Source organism: Coccomyxa subellipsoidea (assembly GCF_000258705.1).
Source record: "Coccomyxa subellipsoidea C-169, whole genome shotgun sequence".
Lineage (NCBI taxonomy): Eukaryota > Viridiplantae > Chlorophyta > Trebouxiophyceae > Coccomyxaceae > Coccomyxa > Coccomyxa subellipsoidea.
In genome coordinates, this window is record NW_005178024.1 from 202,024 (window position 1) to 222,986 (window position 20,963).

Here is a 20,963-nt window from a genome sequence, read left to right on the forward strand (position 1 = left end):
GGATTTGGCTCTCTTTCTGAGCACGCCCCTTCGGGGCGTGCAATAACAAAAGCAATGCTGCACATCCTTCAGATTTACCTACAACAATCTCAGCATTGCATAGTACCTCCGTCAAGCTAATTATTTCGGTCAAGCCTGTATCTATAGGATCGTGCGCTACTCGTTTCTGCGAAGACAGCAATGCCATTTGCCAGGTTACCGTTGCAAAGTAGGATTTGAAAGGGGGGTGGGACGGCCGCAAATGTTTATGGGAGTAATTTAAACGAATTCTTGAAGTCTTCTGTCGCTGGCCATGTGAGGTTCGCACTTTTGCCGGTTTTTTGGCATCCCCATCCTTGACTTGTTTGGACTCAGCTAATCGAATGTCACGACCATCGACGTGCATGTCTACTTCTTTCGTAGTGACTGCATGCCCTGCCAAGCCAATTCCTTGAAATGAAATGCGTGCAGGCAACACAGAGCGTTCACCTGAATTGAGCACTGATGCACCGGACAGACACTGAAGTCGTCTACAATCTAAACCAACATCAAGTTCAATTGTTCTGGTGAGCGTTACGATCCCTCTGCTGCTGTGAGTAGCCGTGGGTGTCTGCCCTGACCTGGCTTTGCTTGGAATGCCAATCTGATGAGGAGCATCTGGAGAGGACTGTGCACCCCAAAGAGTAGCAAGTAGCCCAGGTGCTTGTAAGGATAGTTGTATCACTTGTACTAGAAGGCATGCTGCTGATGTACTTCTCATTCCTTTAATGTCCTGGTGGATCACTTGCAGAAACCGTTGTGTGATGACTTCATGCAGGACGAATGGTCAGGAACAAGAGGTGGAGGGTCAGTGTCAAGGTGATACCATCAGCCGACACTCCTGCTCTGCTGCAGCCAGGCCGCAGATTTGGGAGGAACCTAGGCAGCACTGTGGCAACATCTGCACCGAGGGGACCCCGGAGGCCGGCCAGCGCCCTTCCATCCTGGCGGATCCCTGCAAGAAACACAGCTCAGCAGGAAGAACAGCAGGATGGCTTTGCAGATGGAGATGGAGAAGCCGCTGCTGCCTATTATCAGCCTCCGCCCTCACGCCGGCGTCTGCGGAAACAGGCAGCTCAAGAGGATAATAGACGGCTGCACCAAGCATGGGATGCGTGCTTTGATGACAATGTATTCAGGAACACATGTTTCCAAGCTGGTCAGCCTGCACGCCAAGCAGCACTGAAGCAGCAGCTGCAGGCAGAGTTTTTGACAGCTGCCAGAGCAGCCCTGCCCGCTTGCAGTCCATGCAGTCAGGCTGGGAGGGTGGGATCAGTGTGGGAGCAGGTGGAGACGATCAGCAGGCTTGTGTATGTCTCGATCAGCGGCAGGACAGAGGTCAGCCCCCCAGCATTCAGGTGTGGCGGGTGCAGTGCCGCCTTCACAGTCGATCCTGTGAGCATGGGATGCTTTCCTGCAACGCCACAGAGGCCGCTGGTTTACTACTCTGGAGCGCTCATGTTGCAGACGCATGAGCTCAGCCTCGCCAGCCCAACCTCAATGGTCGCCTGGACTAGCGCCCTGGAGGAGGTGCACGTCAGGAACGGCTGTGTGCCGTACGGGCAACTGAGTGGCCTGCCCAAAAATATCTGGAGGAACCTCCCAGTGGCGGTCAGACAGTGGCGCAGAATGGACATCGCCACACATGACCTCAACAGGCTTGGCGTGCAGCCCATCTGTTCGGAGGCAGGGCTCAGCGGTGACTCAGACTTGCAGCTCGGCCAGCCGCCGCCGCCCCAGGAGAACACTCAGAGGGAAGCAGCAGCGTCGTCATCGCCACCAGAAATGGAAGCAGGCAGCCTCGCGGCTCAAACTGGCAGAGATGCAGCTGAGGTGGGCCCGGCGACCCAGGAATCTCTGGACAGTCGTGCCTCCGGGGGCCCCACTGTGCAGTGTCCTTGCTGCTTTCGCACTTGCGTGGCAGCCATTGCTGACGCCTGCCTGGGACTCACGCAGCTCAGGGCGGCGGGCAAAGCCTCTGATTTCCTGCAGCCGAAGCTGCCCTATAGCCCCTTCATTGCTGATGAAGAGGTGAAGGCCTTGCTCGCTCAACGGAAGGCCTTGGACCCGGCGGCGCTGGAGCGGCCGGTCTGCTCTCAGTTCGTTGCTGCCACGCCAACCGCCTCAGACACGCAGCTGCGCCTATATGTGCAAGTGAGTCTCCTCGCATTTTTCTGGGATCTTGTTGCGCTTACTGATGTTGGCATGCATCTCATATATCCATGATTTTTTTCTCTTTTTTTCCTGGCCCCGGCTGGCAAGGGTAATACTTGGCAGCACCCTAGCGTGCCTTGCTTCAGGTGGTAAAAATACTGAATACCATGCCCACGGTTGATTGGGTCTTGCTTGGATCTGGCGAGTTCAACAAGGGGTAGGGTTATGGCAGCCTTAAATTGCAGCTCTGCAGGATGTACCTTGCTTGGCAGGAAAGCGTGTAACAAGAAGATGTGCTGGTGCTTTGGAGCCGGTCTGACACTCCCGCATGTGCTTGTGCGTAGGGCGTGGCAGCAGCAGTTTGCCGCCACGGGTATGTTCTCGTGGCGGCAAACCTGTTCACACCGGAGTGCTTTGTTTACTACGAGTTGCTCCTGCAGCGTCTGCTGAAGGAGTTCAAGCCTGAGGAGGGCAAGGATCTGAAGTACTTCTTCATTGACATTGCTTGCCAGTTTGACCCATATTGGCGAAGGTATAATCTTTCGTCCATCATGCCTGGCGTTTACGTCAAGATGTGCCCTGTACAATTATTGCATGGAACAATTTCACTCCTAGTGTCTAGTACTAGTCATGCTATGAGTGTGTGGATTCGTCGGAGTGCACAGCAGCGTCCCCTTTGAATGGTGATGTGTTGTGCTGGCAGGATGGTTCAAGGAAACGTGGAGGGTATGCCTGGCCTGGCAGTGGGGCCGTGGCATGTGAAGGCTCACATTCCGGCATGCCAAGAAAAGTATGGCGCCCGCCGCATGCTAGCGGCAGGAAACTCCTTTGGTGACAACATTGAACAGGCTTGGGCACATTACAGGAAATTTGCACACATCTTGAAGCGCATGGCGACTGCCACGCGGGAGGACTACATGACGGACCTGGTGAGTTCTCCTTTCATATGATGCAAGCTCTTGTAGCCTTGCTCGATGTTGCAGTTTGTAACCCTGTAGGTGCGAGAAGTGACAATGTTGGTCCATGTGCAGGCGATGGCTTGGCAGCGAAAAAAGGAGCGCAGGTTGCCCAAGCAGCTGCTTGAGTGGCATAGGAGGGCTGCTCGACTGCTGGCACAACTGCGGCAGTCCACGGGGGCCCTCAAGCAGGAGATTGCCCAAATCAAAGCCCCCGAGTTGCAGGTAAAATGCACCCCTCCTAGTTGCTGCACCTGTCTCTACTGATTCTCTGGGGAGATGCCATCTTGATATATCCTGCAGTCTGCAATGCTTTGCATGCTCGCTTATTGGCTGATGAATCAGGTGCAGGGTGGCGGTGGCTCAGGAGGCGTCCCATCACCGGCAGGCCAGGATCCTCTCCAAGGCGGCGCTGGTGCAGGCGCAAGTGACGAAGCAGAGGTGTGTTGGTCCTTTTTGAAGGCTCTTCTCTAGCATGGAATAAGTATCAATGGGTATGCTAGTGAGAAGGAGGTGCTCAGAGGACTCAGAGTAAAGAGCTGCCTCAGAAGAAAGTATGCAAGCAGATTGTTTGTTTTGCACGCAGGGGTCTGCCCGGGAGCAGCGGCAGACATCGTCTGAGGGGGCATCAACAAGCGCGCCCACCATCCCGGTGCTGCTCCACTCTGCACCTTCAGTTGGCTGTACTGGTGCTTGTTCATATGACATGATAGGACATTTGACATGTGACTTATGACATGACAGGACAAGACATGACAGGATGTGCATACTGGTGGAGTTTTTGTAAAGAGCAAATGGGATGCACACCTTTGGAAGATACATAAAGATGCATGAATCACTGATGTCAGGATTCTTACTCGCAGGCCCGTCTTACATGGGAGCACCACTACCAAGGCTGCTTGGAGGAGTTGTACGCGCTGGGTGGCAGTGTGACTCTCGCAGCTGAGGGGCAGCAATCGCTCTCCGAGCAAATGCGGCATGAGCACCGCCGAGTCCTTGAGGGCAAGCTGGCAGCGTGGGAGCGCAGGCACCGGGTACAGCTGCGGTGGGTGGAGGCAGACCGGTTGTACCAGGAGATAGGGGGTCAGCGGAAGAGGTTCATGATTCAGCAGCTACATGCTTCCATTGCAGCCAGGTTCGTGGATTACTACGCCCTACAGAGACAGCTGGAGACAGCGGCATATCGTGAGCGCACTAGCCTGAAGCGGTTGCGGCGCCAGATGGAAGCCATCGTGTCCAAAGTCAGCGATGACATCCTTCAGCTGCGGCGCTGGCATGCCGCCCCTGGGGACTATCAGGGAGCGCAGTATGACTGCCAGCGCTTGACCGCCCCTGGCTTGCTCGCGGCAGACACATTGCCGTGGCAGCGACAATCTGCTCAGGCAGGGTTGCTGGCTAGGAAACTGGCCGCGCTGGCGGAGCAGCAGGAGCGCTTGAAGCGGTGCTCCGAAGAGATGACCATCGTGCGGCGTGAGGCCAGGGATATGGTAGTGTTTTATGAGCACTACGCCCAGCAAGTGCAGCAAGCCGCTGGGAGGGGAGAGCGCCGCCTGCCCAGCGCCCGACAAGTTCCCCATGCGGCGGAGCTGGGGGAGGCGGGTGTGCATGCAGCCCTTGAAGCTTTCCAGCTCGGGCAGCAGGTGGTGCTCCTCTCCAAGCTTGAACAGTATCAGCACTTGGGCGGCATGGCAGGCAATGCTGTGGAAGCGCTGCACGCCGACCTCACAAACCTGGACAGCGGCACCAGCTCCGACTCGGACTGGCAGGATGCGCGGTCCGATGCCTCCTCAGACAGCAGCGGCGGCGATGATGAGGACACATAAATATTGGCACATTTGAAAATTTGGCAATGAGCATCTCGCCTTGTCTGCCAATTTTGATGTTCTCGATGCTGTTTCAAACTTTGAAAGTCAGTAGCTTCTATATAGAGTACAGTAATCTTCTATAGAGTACAGTAATCTGATTGTTCTACAATTCATCAGATCCTTTTTGGGAAGGGAGTGCGCTGTGGAATCATCTGCCAATTGGCTCAAAAATCTCAAGATCTCTTAGCAGCTTGTTCTCTCCACACACTTAAAGCAAATAATTAACACAGAGTGCCAGCTTCTTATGTTGTTAATGTAAATATGCATTGCTGTTAAAAATTATCAGTTGTTCAAGCGAAAGGCAGCCTATTGAAACTTCCTGCAACTCTTGCAATTCATGTAGCTCTGAGCAGTGCCTCTCTCTATCTCATATAAGTGTCAAAATGTGATCAATGCCTGTCGTGAATGGAGGTGTCCCTGTCATGTTTTTAAAACTTTGATGAAGGTCCACCAAATTAAATTCGTTGAATTTTATTTTTGGCAGCATATCATAATATTATGATAAAATTATACGGCTAATACTACAAATTAATATTAGTATTAATACTTAAAATTTGTATATATGTACAGGTGTCCACGTTGTTAATAGTTAATAGCATGTTGACTGCCAGCAGCCAAAAAATGAACAGTATGAACCTTGACAAGAATTGCTACTTAGAAAGATTGCCTGCCAGGTTGTGAAGCTTCCTTAGTTAGAGGAAGGCCATGACCCACTGCCCACCATTAATGACAATAAAGACCTTCAGTCTTCAAAAGATTTGTATTGGTTCTAAGAAGATATGTCTGTCATAATGTGATTTTTTGATGACTCTTGGAGAGGTCATGTCAACAGTCGGCAACATGCGCCCATATGGCATGCATGTGACTCTGGACCAGATCCTCAAGGTGTAATTATAGTAAATATCTGGTTAGCTACCTATAGGCTGAGCATGTTGCAGTACCGTCATTGGCTTCACTTTCTACCAAAACCTGGGGGGACTTTAGTGTCCATGCAAGCCTGTGAGTGATCATTCTCATGTCGACAGCTTGTTTGGACCATCCAAATAAATGACCATGATATTAAAATATTTATCAGAAGCCAATTAGCCCTTCAGCTTCAATTAATGTTTAACGAGTCACCCATTGCATGGACTTTATCTCCACATTGTGAATTCGAGTTTCAAGCCTTAATATTTGCAGTGGCTTTAATTCTGCTTTGCAAGAATTATCAGATAAAAAAGAATAATGCATATATTTGACCAATTGGAGCAACAAGGCTTGAAGCCTTGCGAGCCGAGCTTGTTCAATATAATTAAATATAAAATAAATGAATGCAACAATAATATCAATCTGATCTATTGACAACAATATTACACTGTAGAGGCGCCTTCTAGTTATAATCGAGTGATTGCTTTTTAAGAGTACACTGAGGGCAATGGTGTGGCAAATAACTAGTGGGTACCCACTATTCACTTGCTACCAACACCGGTGTTGGGTAGCCATTGTGGCAACTTGCAATTGCCTGAAACGTTGATGCACATGTGTACGTGCCCACTGGCCACGGGCATGGCATGGGTTGCACCTGCAGCACAAGACATGCGTTGCTCATGAGCACATCTCGAGATGCTTGATGCTTTAAAGAAATTTCTCTCAGGTTATAATGTTCGACGGTGGTCCCACTGGAATCTCTTAATGGGTAGCCTTACGCCATTTATACTAGTACTGACCCGATGGCATCATTATGATCATCAGCATGATGCTTAAGGCTCCAAGGCTTTGGCCCGCGGCTTCAACCCGATTTCTACAGCACTTCTACACTTGGATCATACTCTTGCTTTCCTGAGATCTCACCTGTACATGACCAGTGCCCAGTGAATGAGGGCGGTGTGTGCATGCATGGCTCCCGCCTTCAAGGAAGTTCAGTGGTTGAAGATTACTAGGTTTCCTGCACACACAGCCGTGGTGCTTGAAGGAATTTCGAAAACCACACTCTTCGAGAAGGCATTTCAGGGTTTCGTTTGAGCAAGATTACAAAGGTGGCAGGTCCTATGTTCAGAGGTGTGCTGCCCCAACCCTGGACTGCAAAAGCCTCTTCATAGCGTGCGATACCTACAGGGCCGGTCAAGAGACTCTTTCACAAGAATACCATCAATAATCAATATTGAAAGAGTCTAAATATTGACGCTGAGTGCGTGCTGCACGGACAGCACGTCCTCAACCCTGGCGATCTCAGATGGCTGCTCGATGTAAAGAGATGTGCCCATCAAGGAGGGGCACCCACGCTGTGCAGCAAATTGACACCCCAATTCTGTCGCTTGTGGCACATTTGATTGATACACATCGCGTGCGTGTACCATAGCGTGGGTGCCGGCAAGATAAGGGCATCACCTTTGCGCCATCTGATGTGACATGCCGTGTGTCTTTATGCAGCGACCAAGAAGTGCGATGATGCTGAGAAGAATCTTGTAGCAATTCTTCCACGTTCAACATTCTATGTGAGTGGATTTCGACACCGACATCGTAGAGAAACAGCAAGAACGAGCCAGGCTGCTCAATGACAGATGGGGTTAATAATATTATAAGATAGGCTCAGGGGATTTATTTTCTTGCCCTCCACCGCCACTACCTTGTGGCGGTCAGCAGCAGTGCTCTGTCTTCAAGCAGAAGTGCTCCATCCCACTGGCCACTTCAGATTCGAAGGTTGAGCATGTGAGGCAACCGGGAGCAAAATTACCTTACAGATTGTTACATGCATGATATCTGGTTACCGTCATGATTGTTGCGCACATGTGCAGAGAGGGACAAGTGAGTGACTAATATTAGTTGCGTAGAGCGCATGGATGTGCAACGCCTTGTAGTGAGGCAGACTTGGTCACAACCTACTACAGTCCTCATTGCAATATCAAATTTAGGACATAAAAAAAATTGATGCTACATTTGCGTCATGCTCACACGCCAATTCTGACTAAGCTTGAAACTGACTTAGCTTGAAAGTGCAAAGATCACATTGCAAGTCACTCTCCAGCCGCCGGTGGGCGCCTCAGAAAGCGAAGGCACCTCTCGGGAACTGCCACCATCTGATTGCCCCCAATTGCTTCCAAGGGTGTTCTGCCTGCTCTGACTTCATCTGTGTCGCTCAACCATGCCTTCTGGTGTCCAGCCCCAGTTGCGTCTGTGATGGTGAGCCCGCAAATAACACCAAACCCCTCAAGCTCAGCACCGTGGAACCGTGTGCCAGGCCCAATATGCACCACCTCTGCCGTCCCCACTATCCTCCTGTCATCTGTTAGGACATAGACTGTGTCATCTGGCAGAATCTGCACGTCACTGTGCGCGCTCGAATGGCCTCTGGCTTGCGGCGAGGGGTTCAGCTGACATGCCAGCCCTGCGATGACACCCATTGCAGCTTCCATGTTGATCCCAGGGGAGGAAACTTCCAGGGACGGTCGACCTGCGCGCACCAACACACAGCTGCTTACAATCCGCGATTATTACCGCATTCAAGCAATATCTTCCCTAGTGTCTTGCTAGGATGTCAAGCTCAAATTTATTCCTGTTGTTAGTATTACCCAGATGACCCTTAGGTGCGGCACTCTACCACATCATATGTAGCAGGGTGCGTGAGTGACAGGCATGACTCAGGCAAAGGGGCAAGCACAGCATGTGGAGCAGGGTGCGTGAAAGACAGGCATGGCTCAGGCAAAGGGGCAAGCAGACACTTCAGCATTGAGAGACAAGACATGAACAAATCAACTACACCAGCGTATGAGAGCAGTCAGTTGACAAGTTCACAGGAATGACAGAGCAGGATTTTGTACATGCCTGCTGGGCCATCTGCAGAGCGGTAGGAGGAAGCTGGCTCCTCATCGGCAGCGAGCTCCAGAGCAGGATCAAAGAAGACCATGGCGCCAGACAGCGGTGACTGCTCCAAGGCTGACTGCGACTGCTCCGCTGCCGTAGCACTCCCACCTAGACAACACATGCCTGTCGTCAGCTTATTGCTGACAATTACCTGTCGATAAACCTTCGGGGTATGATTCGCATGGCATTATAACTTAGAAACTCACTGTGAGTGGAATCATATAAGCCAGGACAAAGAGAGCCATGATGGCTCCTCACCTTCTCCGGCGCGCGCCGCATTCTGCTCCTCAGCCAGCAACATTGCCAGCGCCACACCAGTTGCAGCCTCTTCGACGTTCATGGGCGAGCTCCCGGCAGCGCCTCCGAGAGCCACCTTCAGCCGTTTTGGATGACAGAGGGCCGCTGCAATGTGCCGGTAGTCGATCACCAGCACAGCCATTTTGGCCGGCGATGCGGCATGCCCCTGCATGCTCAGCCGCACGTTGGGGACTGGCACAGGCTGCGGCGACTCATCTGCCAGCAAGCAGCCGTGCAACGGCGACTGGCTCGCACAAGCTGTGGGCTGCGGCGGCACTTCGCTGGCCTCAGGCAGGACACCCTCTGCCTGCCCTTCTGGCTCTGCTGGGTCACTGTGCTGCTGCGCTGGCTGGTCATCCGCATCTGACTCAGAGAAGAGGTTCCCAACCTCGTCTTCGTCGCCCTCAGTGGGGGGACCCCAAAACTCTGCGGCTCTGGCGGTTGGGCGCCTGAGCCTGCCTCGGCTGCCCCTTCTGGGCCGATTGCTGCCACGCGCCCCGCCTGTGCCGCGGCGGCCACGCTTCCTGCCCCGACCCCGCCCATGCCCTTCCTGCACGCCCCCACCGGTGGCTGCCTCTCCTGCACCCCGTCCCTCCACATCTGCGCGTGCCCCACCGCCTTCCCCTGCCACCGCTGCCTCGGGCTCCCCCTGGCTATCTGTCTGCACGCGCGCCTCGAGGAACCATATCTCCATATGCAGCTGGGTGCCATCGCTGCCTGGCTGCACAGCGCGCACCAAACCAACAGGAGCCTTGGCAGCACGACCCAACTGGGACAAGTTGCGTGCTGGGAACTCCCCGTCGCGGTGCAGCGTGCTTGTGACGGCCCAGAGAGCGACACCAATCGAGGGAGTGCTCTCCCCCAACTGCGGCAGGTAGTGGCACTTGTCGAAGGTCCAGAGCAACTCGTCAATCTGCTTGAGTTTGACCACGGGCAGGCCGCTGCTCACTCCTGCAAACATGTGAGCGCCTCAATTGACTGGCTATCATTCCCTTCCATCAAATCTGCAGAAGTTAAAGCCTTCTCGGGTGTGCAACAGTCACCAGGTGATCAGAGCTTCCAGCTGAGAGCGCCCACTCACCCTTGTTAACAATGGACTTGGCCGCTTCCATCTGAAGCTGTGACTTCTTCGGCGCCTGTAACAACAATAACTTACAATCAGTGTGTTCAGCCAAACTCGCTTTCACTGCACCAGCAGCTTGACAGATGAGAGGCGTTCACAAAGCACATGCAAACATAAGGATCCTCAACAAGATGCCCACCTTCTGCCTTGCTGGTCTTTGCCGTGCCGGTTGGGCTGCGGCCTCAACAGCGGCTGTGATCTCTTCAACCGCCGCCGCACTCGGCTCCAGTCCACCTGCATGACAGCATCCATTAGCTGCCAGCGCATAAGATGTCCAGAGGAAATGGTGAGGACATGTTATTAATTTGCCAGGCATAAGATGTGTAGGCGCTGATCGTTACAGCCATCATGGATAGCTACCTTCTGGATGCTCAAATCTAAGCAGCCCTTCCACCCTGGCGAGCAGCGCGCTTCTGGTGAAGATCACTGGCCGCTGGCCTCTGTCAAGCAGGAACCGCTTCAGCTCTGCAACGGTGGATGAGGCCTTGAGGCTGAACGCAAGCCACCGTTGGACGATGTCCTGCTCGGCTCCCTGAGCGCTGAGCTGCCTGCGGCTGATCCCTGGCTGTGGCGCTTGCGAAGGTCCTGCAGCTTCTGCCTCTGGGGCTGCGGGACCCTGCATGCCGCCTGCTGCAGCTGTGGCGCCCCTCTGCGCCTGTCCTTGGGCTGTCTGGCCTGCCTGAAGTCCACTGGCCTGGAGATACGAGGCTGCCATCACTGTCCTGTTCAGGTTGGGCACTGCTGCCAGCAATCTGCTGGCGCTCTTGCTGAAGCTGACTTTCTGATTGAGGTGTCTCGTTGCAAAGATGGCGGTCGAAGTCGTCCCATTGTCTTCGAGGCGAGCCTGCTGACCACCAATGATGCCTCGAATCTTGCTTGATCGCCTATCGGCTCTCTTCCTCTCCAAGTCGCCGGTCTCTGCCTCTGAACGCAACGCAAAAGTCAGAGTTAGTTACTCTGTGTCAAGGTCATGGGGAGATTCAAAACATAGGTGTTCCCAACCTTCAAAGATGGAGTGCTTATTGAGACCTACCAATCACTCCTTGATGCATGATAAAATTCAACTTATCCTCATTGAGATCCTTGCCCCTGGTTTGGGCTGCAATGACGCAGTCCTCACAGCATTTGTGGGTAATATTTCTGAGCTCTGGATACTTTTCGCTCTCAATCTTCCCGCGAATAGAATAGTAGCCATTAGCTCTGGACAATGCTGAAGGTTCATCTCGGCCAAGGCAGCTCTGATGGAAATATCTGACCCCTGAGTCCACGGCATTGCAACGTTGCAATGGCACCCTTGCCTCTTGTTTGAAGACCCAGTCGGCAACAGCGTCGTGGCCGTATTCGTCCTTTGTCAGACCTTCTGAATAGAATCTGATAATATAATCACAACCTACACAGCGAGTCAAGCGTTCTGAACTTGCGCAGTTCGGATGAAGCTTCTCCTTGTCACTGCCACACTTGTAACACGGGATCCTAGCAATAATAAGTGACATGCTCGGTACAGAAACACATCACTGATCATTCTCCATGCTTACTGACGAAAGGCCTAATTTTTATTACCAAAATGACATGCTATGGAATGTGTTACCAGGTGGCATGGCCCCTGATTGCCAATAATCCACCACATTAGTAGCGTTTACATCCACTAAAGTAGTGGATTTTGATTACTCGGGTGCCCTGTCACTCGATACTCGTTCCACCGTTTACGACATTTCGAAGACAGCCAAAAGGCGATCTGAACATAAATGACACCATAGAAAAAGTTTTTTCAGCCATCGGTGTACAAGTGTACTCAAGAGCTATCGCAGTCATGCCTGGAAAAAGGGAAGTGACGGTGGCATGCACACAGATCTCGTGCAGCTGGGACAAGGGAGACAATTTGGTGCGAGCACTTCTAGATCGGAACTGTCGAAATTCTAGAATCTATTCAATGTTGTTGCACCACATTCTACTTTGTTACAACCGAGTTCATGTATTCTCTGCCCTGATGGCGATGTCTGACTAGGCTAGACCCATACGATGTTAGTCCCTGTTGACGCAAGAAGCCTTTGATGGATGGAGTAATTCCTTATTCTCGGCAGTGAAGGCCAAGTATTCATCTATTGTGCAGGCAAAAGCAGAGAGGCTGGTCCGGGAAGCAGCAGGTGCAGGAGCAAATATCATCTTGCTGCAGGCAAGCTTCTGCGTGCGCATCTTCAAATTAATACACTCATTCTTTGATAGAATGGAGGCTCCTCATCACATAGTGTCGCCCATCTGCCCTACGCAAGCCTCTCAAGTAAATGAAGGCACAGGATCCCGACTTGATCTGTCTCTGCAGGAGCTATTCGAGACGCCCTACTTCTGCCAGGACCAGAAGCAGGAGCTCTTCGAGCTGGCACGCCCCTTTGAGGGCAACCCAGTGCTGCGGAGATTCGCTGACCTGGCAAAGGAGCTCCAGGTGGCATTGCCTATCAGCTACTTTGAACGCGCCAATAACAGCTTCTTCAACTCTCTTGCGGTCTTCGATGCCGACGGCACCTGCGCTGGCCGCTACAGAAAGTCCCACATCCCAGACGGCTGCGGGTAAGTCACTCCACCTGCTTTATTTCATCCTGACTTCCCCTGGCATTATTTATTAAGGACATGCGTACCGTATATTACGTATCACAGTACATGATCCTCCTGCGGGGATACGGCCGCTGGTGCAACAATGCCAGGCTGGCGGCCATGACTATCTCCTCCTCGGTTTCCTTAGCAGTGCTGCATTGCTTGTCCTCTTATGTCTTGTGTTCTTTGCAACATCCTGCAGCGCGCAGTGCTCTTGGACTTGTAACTTTGTGGTTATGTCTTCCAAGGAAGAAAGGCTAGCTGCGCATTGCAAGGGGGCTGTTATGTGAAAACAGAATTCAGGGCTGATGTGGCGCCGATGTGGCAGGTATCAGGAGAAATTTTACTTCAACCCGGGCGACACAGGCTTCCAGACATTCCAGACCAGGTTTGCCAAGATTGGCGTGGCCATCTGCTGGGACCAGTGGTTCCCTGAGGCTGCCAGGTGTATGGCCCTCATGGGAGCAGAGGTGACATCTCACTCCTTACCTATCCCACAATGCAAAATCCAAGTGTCCTGGCCTTGCCATGCTCTGGGAGAAGGTTGGTGGAATCCTGAACATGTTGACAGAGCAGGGGGTTGGCCCATGACACATACTACAGTGGTGGCACACTTCCACCACGTGCTCTCAATGGGTCCTCCCTTTGCCCTGTTCGCTGGTCTCTGTGATGATCTGTTTTCACCACAAAGGGGCCATAGGGTACACACTATAAATTTACTGCAATGCGGAGTGGGTTATGGACATGTCCACCGTATGCATGGATGGATGATGCACGTCTTTGTGATGACTAAGATCGTTCAAAACGTCTTGGCAGGTGTTGTTCTACCCGACAGCCATCGGGAGCGAGCCCCAGGACCCGAGCTTGAATTCGTACCCGCACTGGACCCGCGTAATGTGCGGGCACGCCGGCGCAAACCTGGTGAGGCCTTTGCTGTTAGCAAATATTGAATTCATGCCATGACTTTCTCTCTTTTCAAGCATCATTCTTGCCAGAGGGCGGTTATTCAGCACGGCACACAAAGTTCGGTCCCTGCGCTGCCTCATGGGAGCCCATGGCAAAGAACTGTCCTCTGTCAGCAGCGGTGTCATTTTTGGGCTGTACAGTCAACGTTTTGGCAGATGCAATTGTTGTTCTGCAGCTCAACGTGGTCTCGGCAGTGAGTCCAGCAATCCAATCCAATCCAATCCAATTTGTTGCGGGGTGACTAAGACCAACCAGCAGGATGGGGTCTGTGCCTATTGAAGTGCTGTCGACACCATATGAGAGCTGCAAAAAAGTTGCTGCATGGTGTTTCAAAGGGATTGATGCTTCCCTGTGCATGCTGATTGTCCAGGTTCTGCGGTGGCTGCACTGCTGACTCTGCAAAAATAGCTGATGTGGCGCATGTTTTCCTCAGGAGATGCTGGATCTGGCTGCATGCAGGTGCCTCTGGTGGCATCCAACAGGATAGGGGAAGAGAAGGCTGAGTCAGGCAGCATTACTTTCTACGGCGGGTCCTTCATTGCCGGTCCGACAGGAGAGATCAAAGCACAGGCATCACCTCCTTTGCCATCCTGCTAATTGACCATTGCTATTGTATTCCGACTGACTTTACTTCAGTTGACATTCAAACACAGCTCATGTGATGCAGATGCCAGCGCATTGCAGCCAGCTCATGCAGGCATGCATGCATGCATGCTGGTCGATTGCATGTACAAGATACCTTCTGAACAGGCTATGGGAGGATTAAAAGAAGCTAGCAAAATCATTTTTCAGCAGGAGCCGAAGCAAGGTGTGCATGTGTGTGTGCAGATTGGAAAGAAGACAGAAGGGGAGTTGATTGACCTGACCCCTGACAGGAAGGAGGGCTTCGCAGTGGCCACCTTTGACTTGGAAGCCATCAGATGGCAACGCGCCAGGTGTGCTTTTCCTATTGACCCTTAGTAACCCTCTACTTTTTTCTCTGCTGTCTCTGGGGTTGCTGTGAGCACGTTCAATCATTATTATTTGCTGTTGTCGTTGTTGTTGTTGTTGTTGCACCGTTTCCAGTCCGTAAGGACTAGGTATGTCAAGCAACACCTGGATTATTATTCTCCAGTCTTCTCGATTCTTGCACATCCTCCACCAGTCATATGCATGCCCGATAGCATCAAGGTCATCTCTCACACAGTCATTCAGGTTCAATAGTCCTGCACTATTAGAGCTGCAAGATTCCTGCAGATTTGACCAAACTGAGAACCATGCATGTGTTCTGCAAGTCTGTGCATGTGCGCATGCAGCATTGCAGGGGCATTATTCTTTGCAGTGCAGTGCAAAGTCTGCATGCATGCTTGCAAGCAATTGAAAGCGATTAGATAATGAGCAAATGAAGAGCCGTCAAAGAGCATGCTTAGGCGAGCAACTGAAAGAGCATATGTAGTCAGGTGAGGGGGGAATGTGGAGCTTGCCTGATGGCAACTTCGTTCAGGTAACCCAGCTGCTCACTCAGTTTCTCATTGCGCCGACGCAAGGATGCTAAATTGCGTTGCAAGACATCCACTTGTCGCGACAAGACCGCTGTGTCTTCTTTGCGCATTGTGATAGCTTCGTTGACCTTGTCTGTCAAAGCCTGGACCTGCATGTATCAGCCAGTCCACATTTGGTAGCAGAAAATGACTGGCAAGCACTTGCCAATTATTTGCAAAAAAAACAATGTGCAAGATACGCATCAGGCGGTGTCAAGCACTAGAAGACGTGCTGTGCCCTCTAAACCGCGTCACTTGCTCTCTGAGCGGACATACCTCTGGATTTTTGAATAGATTGCCCCACAGTTTCGACAGAAATCCAAATCCCGTAAGGCTGCGAACACCCACGCCCAATCGAGTTGACATGCTGACCAGATCCGGCGTCCATCCTGGGGTCGCAACAGCGCTGAACACAACTTTTCGCAGTGCAAGCGCCATGTAATGACCTAGCAGCTATTCTTTCCGCTTCAGCCATGTGGCATGAGGCTAGATGGCCTCAAATTTTCTATTGATGATCTGTACCGATCCTGCAAGGGCGAACACTGTGACCTGTGAATGTGTGCTTCCGACACTCAGATATCCACAACACTGATCACTGTTTGGATCTGCTGCGAGACTGGAGTCATAACGCCCGACAGAACTCTGTGCACGTGATATCAGGTGCCTGAAATCAAGGCGTGACTCAGCATCCTACTCTGTCGGGCAAAATCCACTACTTTAGTGGACATGCACTCCACTACATTAGTGGATTTGGCTCTCTTTCTGAGCACGCCCCTTCGGGGCGTGCAATAACAAAAGCAATGCTGCACATCCTTCAGATTTACCTACAACAATCTCAGCATTGCATAGTACCTCCGTCAAGCTAATTATTTCGGTCAAGCCTGTATCTATAGGATCGTGCGCTACTCGTTTCTGCGAAGACAGCAATGCCATTTGCCAGGTTACCGTTGCAAAGTAGGATTTGAAAGGGGGGTGGGACGGCCGCAAATGTTTATGGGAGTAATTTAAACGAATTCTTGAAGTCTTCTGTCGCTGGCCATGTGAGGTTCGCACTTTTGCCGGTTTTTTGGCATCCCCATCCTTGACTTGTTTGGACTCAGCTAATCGAATGTCACGACCATCGACGTGCATGTCTACTTCTTTCGTAGTGACTGCATGCCCTGCCAAGCCAATTCCTTGAAATGAAATGCGTGCAGGCAACACAGAGCGTTCACCTGAATTGAGCACTGATGCACCGGACAGACACTGAAGTCGTCTACAATCTAAACCAACATCAAGTTCAATTGTTCTGGTGAGCGTTACGATCCCTCTGCTGCTGTGAGTAGCCGTGGGTGTCTGCCCTGACCTGGCTTTGCTTGGAATGCCAATCTGATGAGGAGCATCTGGAGAGGACTGTGCACCCCAAAGAGTAGCAAGTAGCCCAGGTGCTTGTAAGGATAGTTGTATCACTTGTACTAGAAGGCATGCTGCTGATGTACTTCTCATTCCTTTAATGTCCTGGTGGATCACTTGCAGAAACCGTTGTGTGATGACTTCATGCAGGACGAATGGTCAGGAACAAGAGGTGGAGGGTCAGTGTCAAGGTGATACCATCAGCCGACACTCCTGCTCTGCTGCAGCCAGGCCGCAGATTTGGGAGGAACCTAGGCAGCACTGTGGCAACATCTGCACCGAGGGGACCCCGGAGGCCGGCCAGCGCCCTTCCATCCTGGCGGATCCCTGCAAGAAACACAGCTCAGCAGGAAGAACAGCAGGATGGCTTTGCAGATGGAGATGGAGAAGCCGCTGCTGCCTATTATCAGCCTCCGCCCTCACGCCGGCGTCTGCGGAAACAGGCAGCTCAAGAGGATAATAGACGGCTGCACCAAGCATGGGATGCGTGCTTTGATGACAATGTATTCAGGAACACATGTTTCCAAGCTGGTCAGCCTGCACGCCAAGCAGCACTGAAGCAGCAGCTGCAGGCAGAGTTTTTGACAGCTGCCAGAGCAGCCCTGCCCGCTTGCAGTCCATGCAGTCAGGCTGGGAGGGTGGGATCAGTGTGGGAGCAGGTGGAGACGATCAGCAGGCTTGTGTATGTCTCGATCAGCGGCAGGACAGAGGTCAGCCCCCCAGCATTCAGGTGTGGCGGGTGCAGTGCCGCCTTCACAGTCGATCCTGTGAGCATGGGATGCTTTCCTGCAACGCCACAGAGGCCGCTGGTTTACTACTCTGGAGCGCTCATGTTGCAGACGCATGAGCTCAGCCTCGCCAGCCCAACCTCAATGGTCGCCTGGACTAGCGCCCTGGAGGAGGTGCACGTCAGGAACGGCTGTGTGCCGTACGGGCAACTGAGTGGCCTGCCCAAAAATATCTGGAGGAACCTCCCAGTGGCGGTCAGACAGTGGCGCAGAATGGACATCGCCACACATGACCTCAACAGGCTTGGCGTGCAGCCCATCTGTTCGGAGGCAGGGCTCAGCGGTGACTCAGACTTGCAGCTCGGCCAGCCGCCGCCGCCCCAGGAGAACACTCAGAGGGAAGCAGCAGCGTCGTCATCGCCACCAGAAATGGAAGCAGGCAGCCTCGCGGCTCAAACTGGCAGAGATGCAGCTGAGGTGGGCCCGGCGACCCAGGAATCTCTGGACAGTCGTGCCTCCGGGGGCCCCACTGTGCAGTGTCCTTGCTGCTTTCGCACTTGCGTGGCAGCCATTGCTGACGCCTGCCTGGGACTCACGCAGCTCAGGGCGGCGGGCAAAGCCTCTGATTTCCTGCAGCCGAAGCTGCCCTATAGCCCCTTCATTGCTGATGAAGAGGTGAAGGCCTTGCTCGCTCAACGGAAGGCCTTGGACCCGGCGGCGCTGGAGCGGCCGGTCTGCTCTCAGTTCGTTGCTGCCACGCCAACCGCCTCAGACACGCAGCTGCGCCTATATGTGCAAGTGAGTCTCCTCGCATTTTTCTGGGATCTTGTTGCGCTTACTGATGTTGGCATGCATCTCATATATCCATGATTTTTTTCTCTTTTTTTCCTGGCCCCGGCTGGCAAGGGTAATACTTGGCAGCACCCTAGCGTGCCTTGCTTCAGGTGGTAAAAATACTGAATACCATGCCCACGGTTGATTGGGTCTTGCTTGGATCTGGCGAGTTCAACAAGGGGTAGGGTTATGGCAGCCTTAAATTGCAGCTCTGCAGGATGTACCTTGCTTGGCAGGAAAGCGTGTAACAAGAAGATGTGCTGGTGCTTTGGAGCCGGTCTGACACTCCCGCATGTGCTTGTGCGTAGGGCGTGGCAGCAGCAGTTTGCCGCCACGGGTATGTTCTCGTGGCGGCAAACCTGTTCACACCGGAGTGCTTTGTTTACTACGAGTTGCTCCTGCAGCGTCTGCTGAAGGAGTTCAAGCCTGAGGAGGGCAAGGATCTGAAGTACTTCTTCATTGACATTGCTTGCCAGTTTGACCCATATTGGCGAAGGTATAATCTTTCGTCCATCATGCCTGGCGTTTACGTCAAGATGTGCCCTGTACAATTATTGCATGGAACAATTTCACTCCTAGTGTCTAGTACTAGTCATGCTATGAGTGTGTGGATTCGTCGGAGTGCACAGCAGCGTCCCCTTTGAATGGTGATGTGTTGTGCTGGCAGGATGGTTCAAGGAAACGTGGAGGGTATGCCTGGCCTGGCAGTGGGGCCGTGGCATGTGAAGGCTCACATTCCGGCATGCCAAGAAAAGTATGGCGCCCGCCGCATGCTAGCGGCAGGAAACTCCTTTGGTGACAACATTGAACAGGCTTGGGCACATTACAGGAAATTTGCACACATCTTGAAGCGCATGGCGACTGCCACGCGGGAGGACTACATGACGGACCTGGTGAGTTCTCCTTTCATATGATGCAAGCTCTTGTAGCCTTGCTCGATGTTGCAGTTTGTAACCCTGTAGGTGCGAGAAGTGACAATGTTGGTCCATGTGCAGGCGATGGCTTGGCAGCGAAAAAAGGAGCGCAGGTTGCCCAAGCAGCTGCTTGAGTGGCATAGGAGGGCTGCTCGACTGCTGGCACAACTGCGGCAGTCCACGGGGGCCCTCAAGCAGGAGATTGCCCAAATCAAAGCCCCCGAGTTGCAGGTAAAATGCACCCCTCCTAGTTGCTGCACCTGTCTCTACTGATTCTCTGGGGAGATGCCATCTTGATATATCCTGCAGTCTGCAATGCTTTGCATGCTCGCTTATTGGCTGATGAATCAGGTGCAGGGTGGCGGTGGCTCAGGAGGCGTCCCATCACCGGCAGGCCAGGATCCTCTCCAAGGCGGCGCTGGTGCAGGCGCAAGTGACGAAGCAGAGGTGTGTTGGTCCTTTTTGAAGGCTCTTCTCTAGCATGGAATAAGTATCAATGGGTATGCTAGTGAGAAGGAGGTGCTCAGAGGACTCAGAGTAAAGAGCTGCCTCAGAAGAAAGTATGCAAGCAGATTGTTTGTTTTGCACGCAGGGGTCTGCCCGGGAGCAGCGGCAGACATCGTCTGAGGGGGCATCAACAAGCGCGCCCACCATCCCGGTGCTGCTCCACTCTGCACCTTCAGTTGGCTGTACTGGTGCTTGTTCATATGACATGATAGGACATTTGACATGTGACTTATGACATGACAGGACAAGACATGACAGGATGTGCATACTGGTGGAGTTTTTGTAAAGAGCAAATGGGATGCACACCTTTGGAAGATACATAAAGATGCATGAATCACTGATGTCAGGATTCTTACTCGCAGGCCCGTCTTACATGGGAGCACCACTACCAAGGCTGCTTGGAGGAGTTGTACGCGCTGGGTGGCAGTGTGACTCTCGCAGCTGAGGGGCAGCAATCGCTCTCCGAGCAAATGCGGCATGAGCACCGCCGAGTCCTTGAGGGCAAGCTGGCAGCGTGGGAGCGCAGGCACCGGGTACAGCTGCGGTGGGTGGAGGCAGACCGGTTGTACCAGGAGATAGGGGGTCAGCGGAAGAGGTTCATGATTCAGCAGCTACATGCTTCCATTGCAGCCAGGTTCGTGGATTACTACGCCCTACAGAGACAGCTGGAGACAGCGGCATATCGTGAGCGCACTAGCCTGAAGCGGTTGCGGCGCCAGATGGAAGCCATCGTGTCCAAAGTCAGCGATGACATCCTTCAGCTGCGGCGCTGGCATGCCGCCCCTGGGGACTATCAGGGAGCGCAGTATGACTGCCAGCGCTTGACCGCCCCTGGCTTGCTCGCGGCAGACACATTGCCGTGGCAGCGACAATCTGCTCAGGCAGGGTTGCTGGCTAGGAAACTGGCCGCGCTGGCGGAGCAGCAGGAGCGCTTGAAGCGGTGCTCCGAAGAGATGACCATCGTGCGGCGTGAGGCCAGGGATATGGTAGTGTTTTATGAGCACTACGCCCAGCAAGTGCAGCAAGCCGCTGGGAGGGGAGAGCGCCGCCTGCCCAGCGCCCGACAAGTTCCCCATGCGGCGGAGCTGGGGGAGGCGGGTGTGCATGCAGCCCTTGAAGCTTTCCAGCTCGGGCAGCAGGTGGTGCTCCTCTCCAAGCTTGAACAGTATCAGCACTTGGGCGGCATGGCAGGCAATGCTGTGGAAGCGCTGCACGCCGACCTCACAAACCTGGACAGCGGCACCAGCTCCGACTCGGACT

At 53.0% G+C, this 20,963-nt stretch overlaps 6 protein-coding genes across 6 annotated transcripts; 3 read left to right on the plus strand and 3 right to left on the minus strand.

Annotated features, from left to right (window-relative positions):
* Positions 1–81: 81 nt before the first annotated feature.
* COCSUDRAFT_31165 (hypothetical protein) lies at positions 82–1,702 on the plus strand (the record flags this gene model as incomplete). The annotated part of the gene is made up of 3 exons (XM_005643766.1): positions 82–299; positions 451–545; positions 797–1,702. A coding segment is annotated over exon 3 (900 nt), but the record flags the coding sequence as incomplete, so codon positions are not given.
* A 2,799-nt stretch (positions 1,703–4,501) lies between these two features.
* On the minus strand, positions 4,502–4,735 carry COCSUDRAFT_9825 (hypothetical protein; the record flags this gene model as incomplete). The annotated part of the gene is made up of 1 exon (XM_005643767.1): positions 4,502–4,735. A coding segment is annotated over one exon (234 nt), but the record flags the coding sequence as incomplete, so codon positions are not given.
* A 1,303-nt stretch (positions 4,736–6,038) lies between these two features.
* COCSUDRAFT_48890 (hypothetical protein) lies at positions 6,039–10,968 on the minus strand (the record flags this gene model as incomplete). Its single annotated transcript, XM_005643768.1, has 8 exons — positions 6,039–6,554; positions 6,824–6,917; positions 7,361–8,423; positions 8,795–8,941; positions 9,092–10,081; positions 10,212–10,266; positions 10,393–10,487; positions 10,614–10,968. The coding sequence occupies 6 exons, from the start codon at positions 10,966–10,968 to the stop codon at positions 7,987–7,989; spliced, it is 2,079 nt and encodes a 692-aa protein (XP_005643825.1). The 3' UTR covers positions 6,039–6,554; positions 6,824–6,917; positions 7,361–7,986.
* A 1,054-nt stretch (positions 10,969–12,022) lies between these two features.
* Positions 12,023–14,405, plus strand: COCSUDRAFT_67831 (hydrolase, carbon-nitrogen family; the record flags this gene model as incomplete). The annotated part of the gene is made up of 6 exons (XM_005643769.1): positions 12,023–12,135; positions 12,364–12,426; positions 12,574–12,818; positions 13,171–13,312; positions 13,659–13,763; positions 14,268–14,405. The coding sequence occupies exons 1-6, from the start codon at positions 12,064–12,066 to the stop codon at positions 14,403–14,405; spliced, it is 765 nt and encodes a 254-aa protein (XP_005643826.1). The 5' UTR covers positions 12,023–12,063.
* A 1,750-nt stretch (positions 14,406–16,155) lies between these two features.
* COCSUDRAFT_31170 (hypothetical protein) lies at positions 16,156–17,776 on the plus strand (the record flags this gene model as incomplete). The annotated part of the gene is made up of 3 exons (XM_005643770.1): positions 16,156–16,373; positions 16,525–16,619; positions 16,871–17,776. A coding segment is annotated over exon 3 (900 nt), but the record flags the coding sequence as incomplete, so codon positions are not given.
* A 2,799-nt stretch (positions 17,777–20,575) lies between these two features.
* COCSUDRAFT_9822 (hypothetical protein) lies at positions 20,576–20,809 on the minus strand (the record flags this gene model as incomplete). The annotated part of the gene is made up of 1 exon (XM_005643771.1): positions 20,576–20,809. A coding segment is annotated over one exon (234 nt), but the record flags the coding sequence as incomplete, so codon positions are not given.
* Positions 20,810–20,963: the final 154 nt, after the last annotated feature.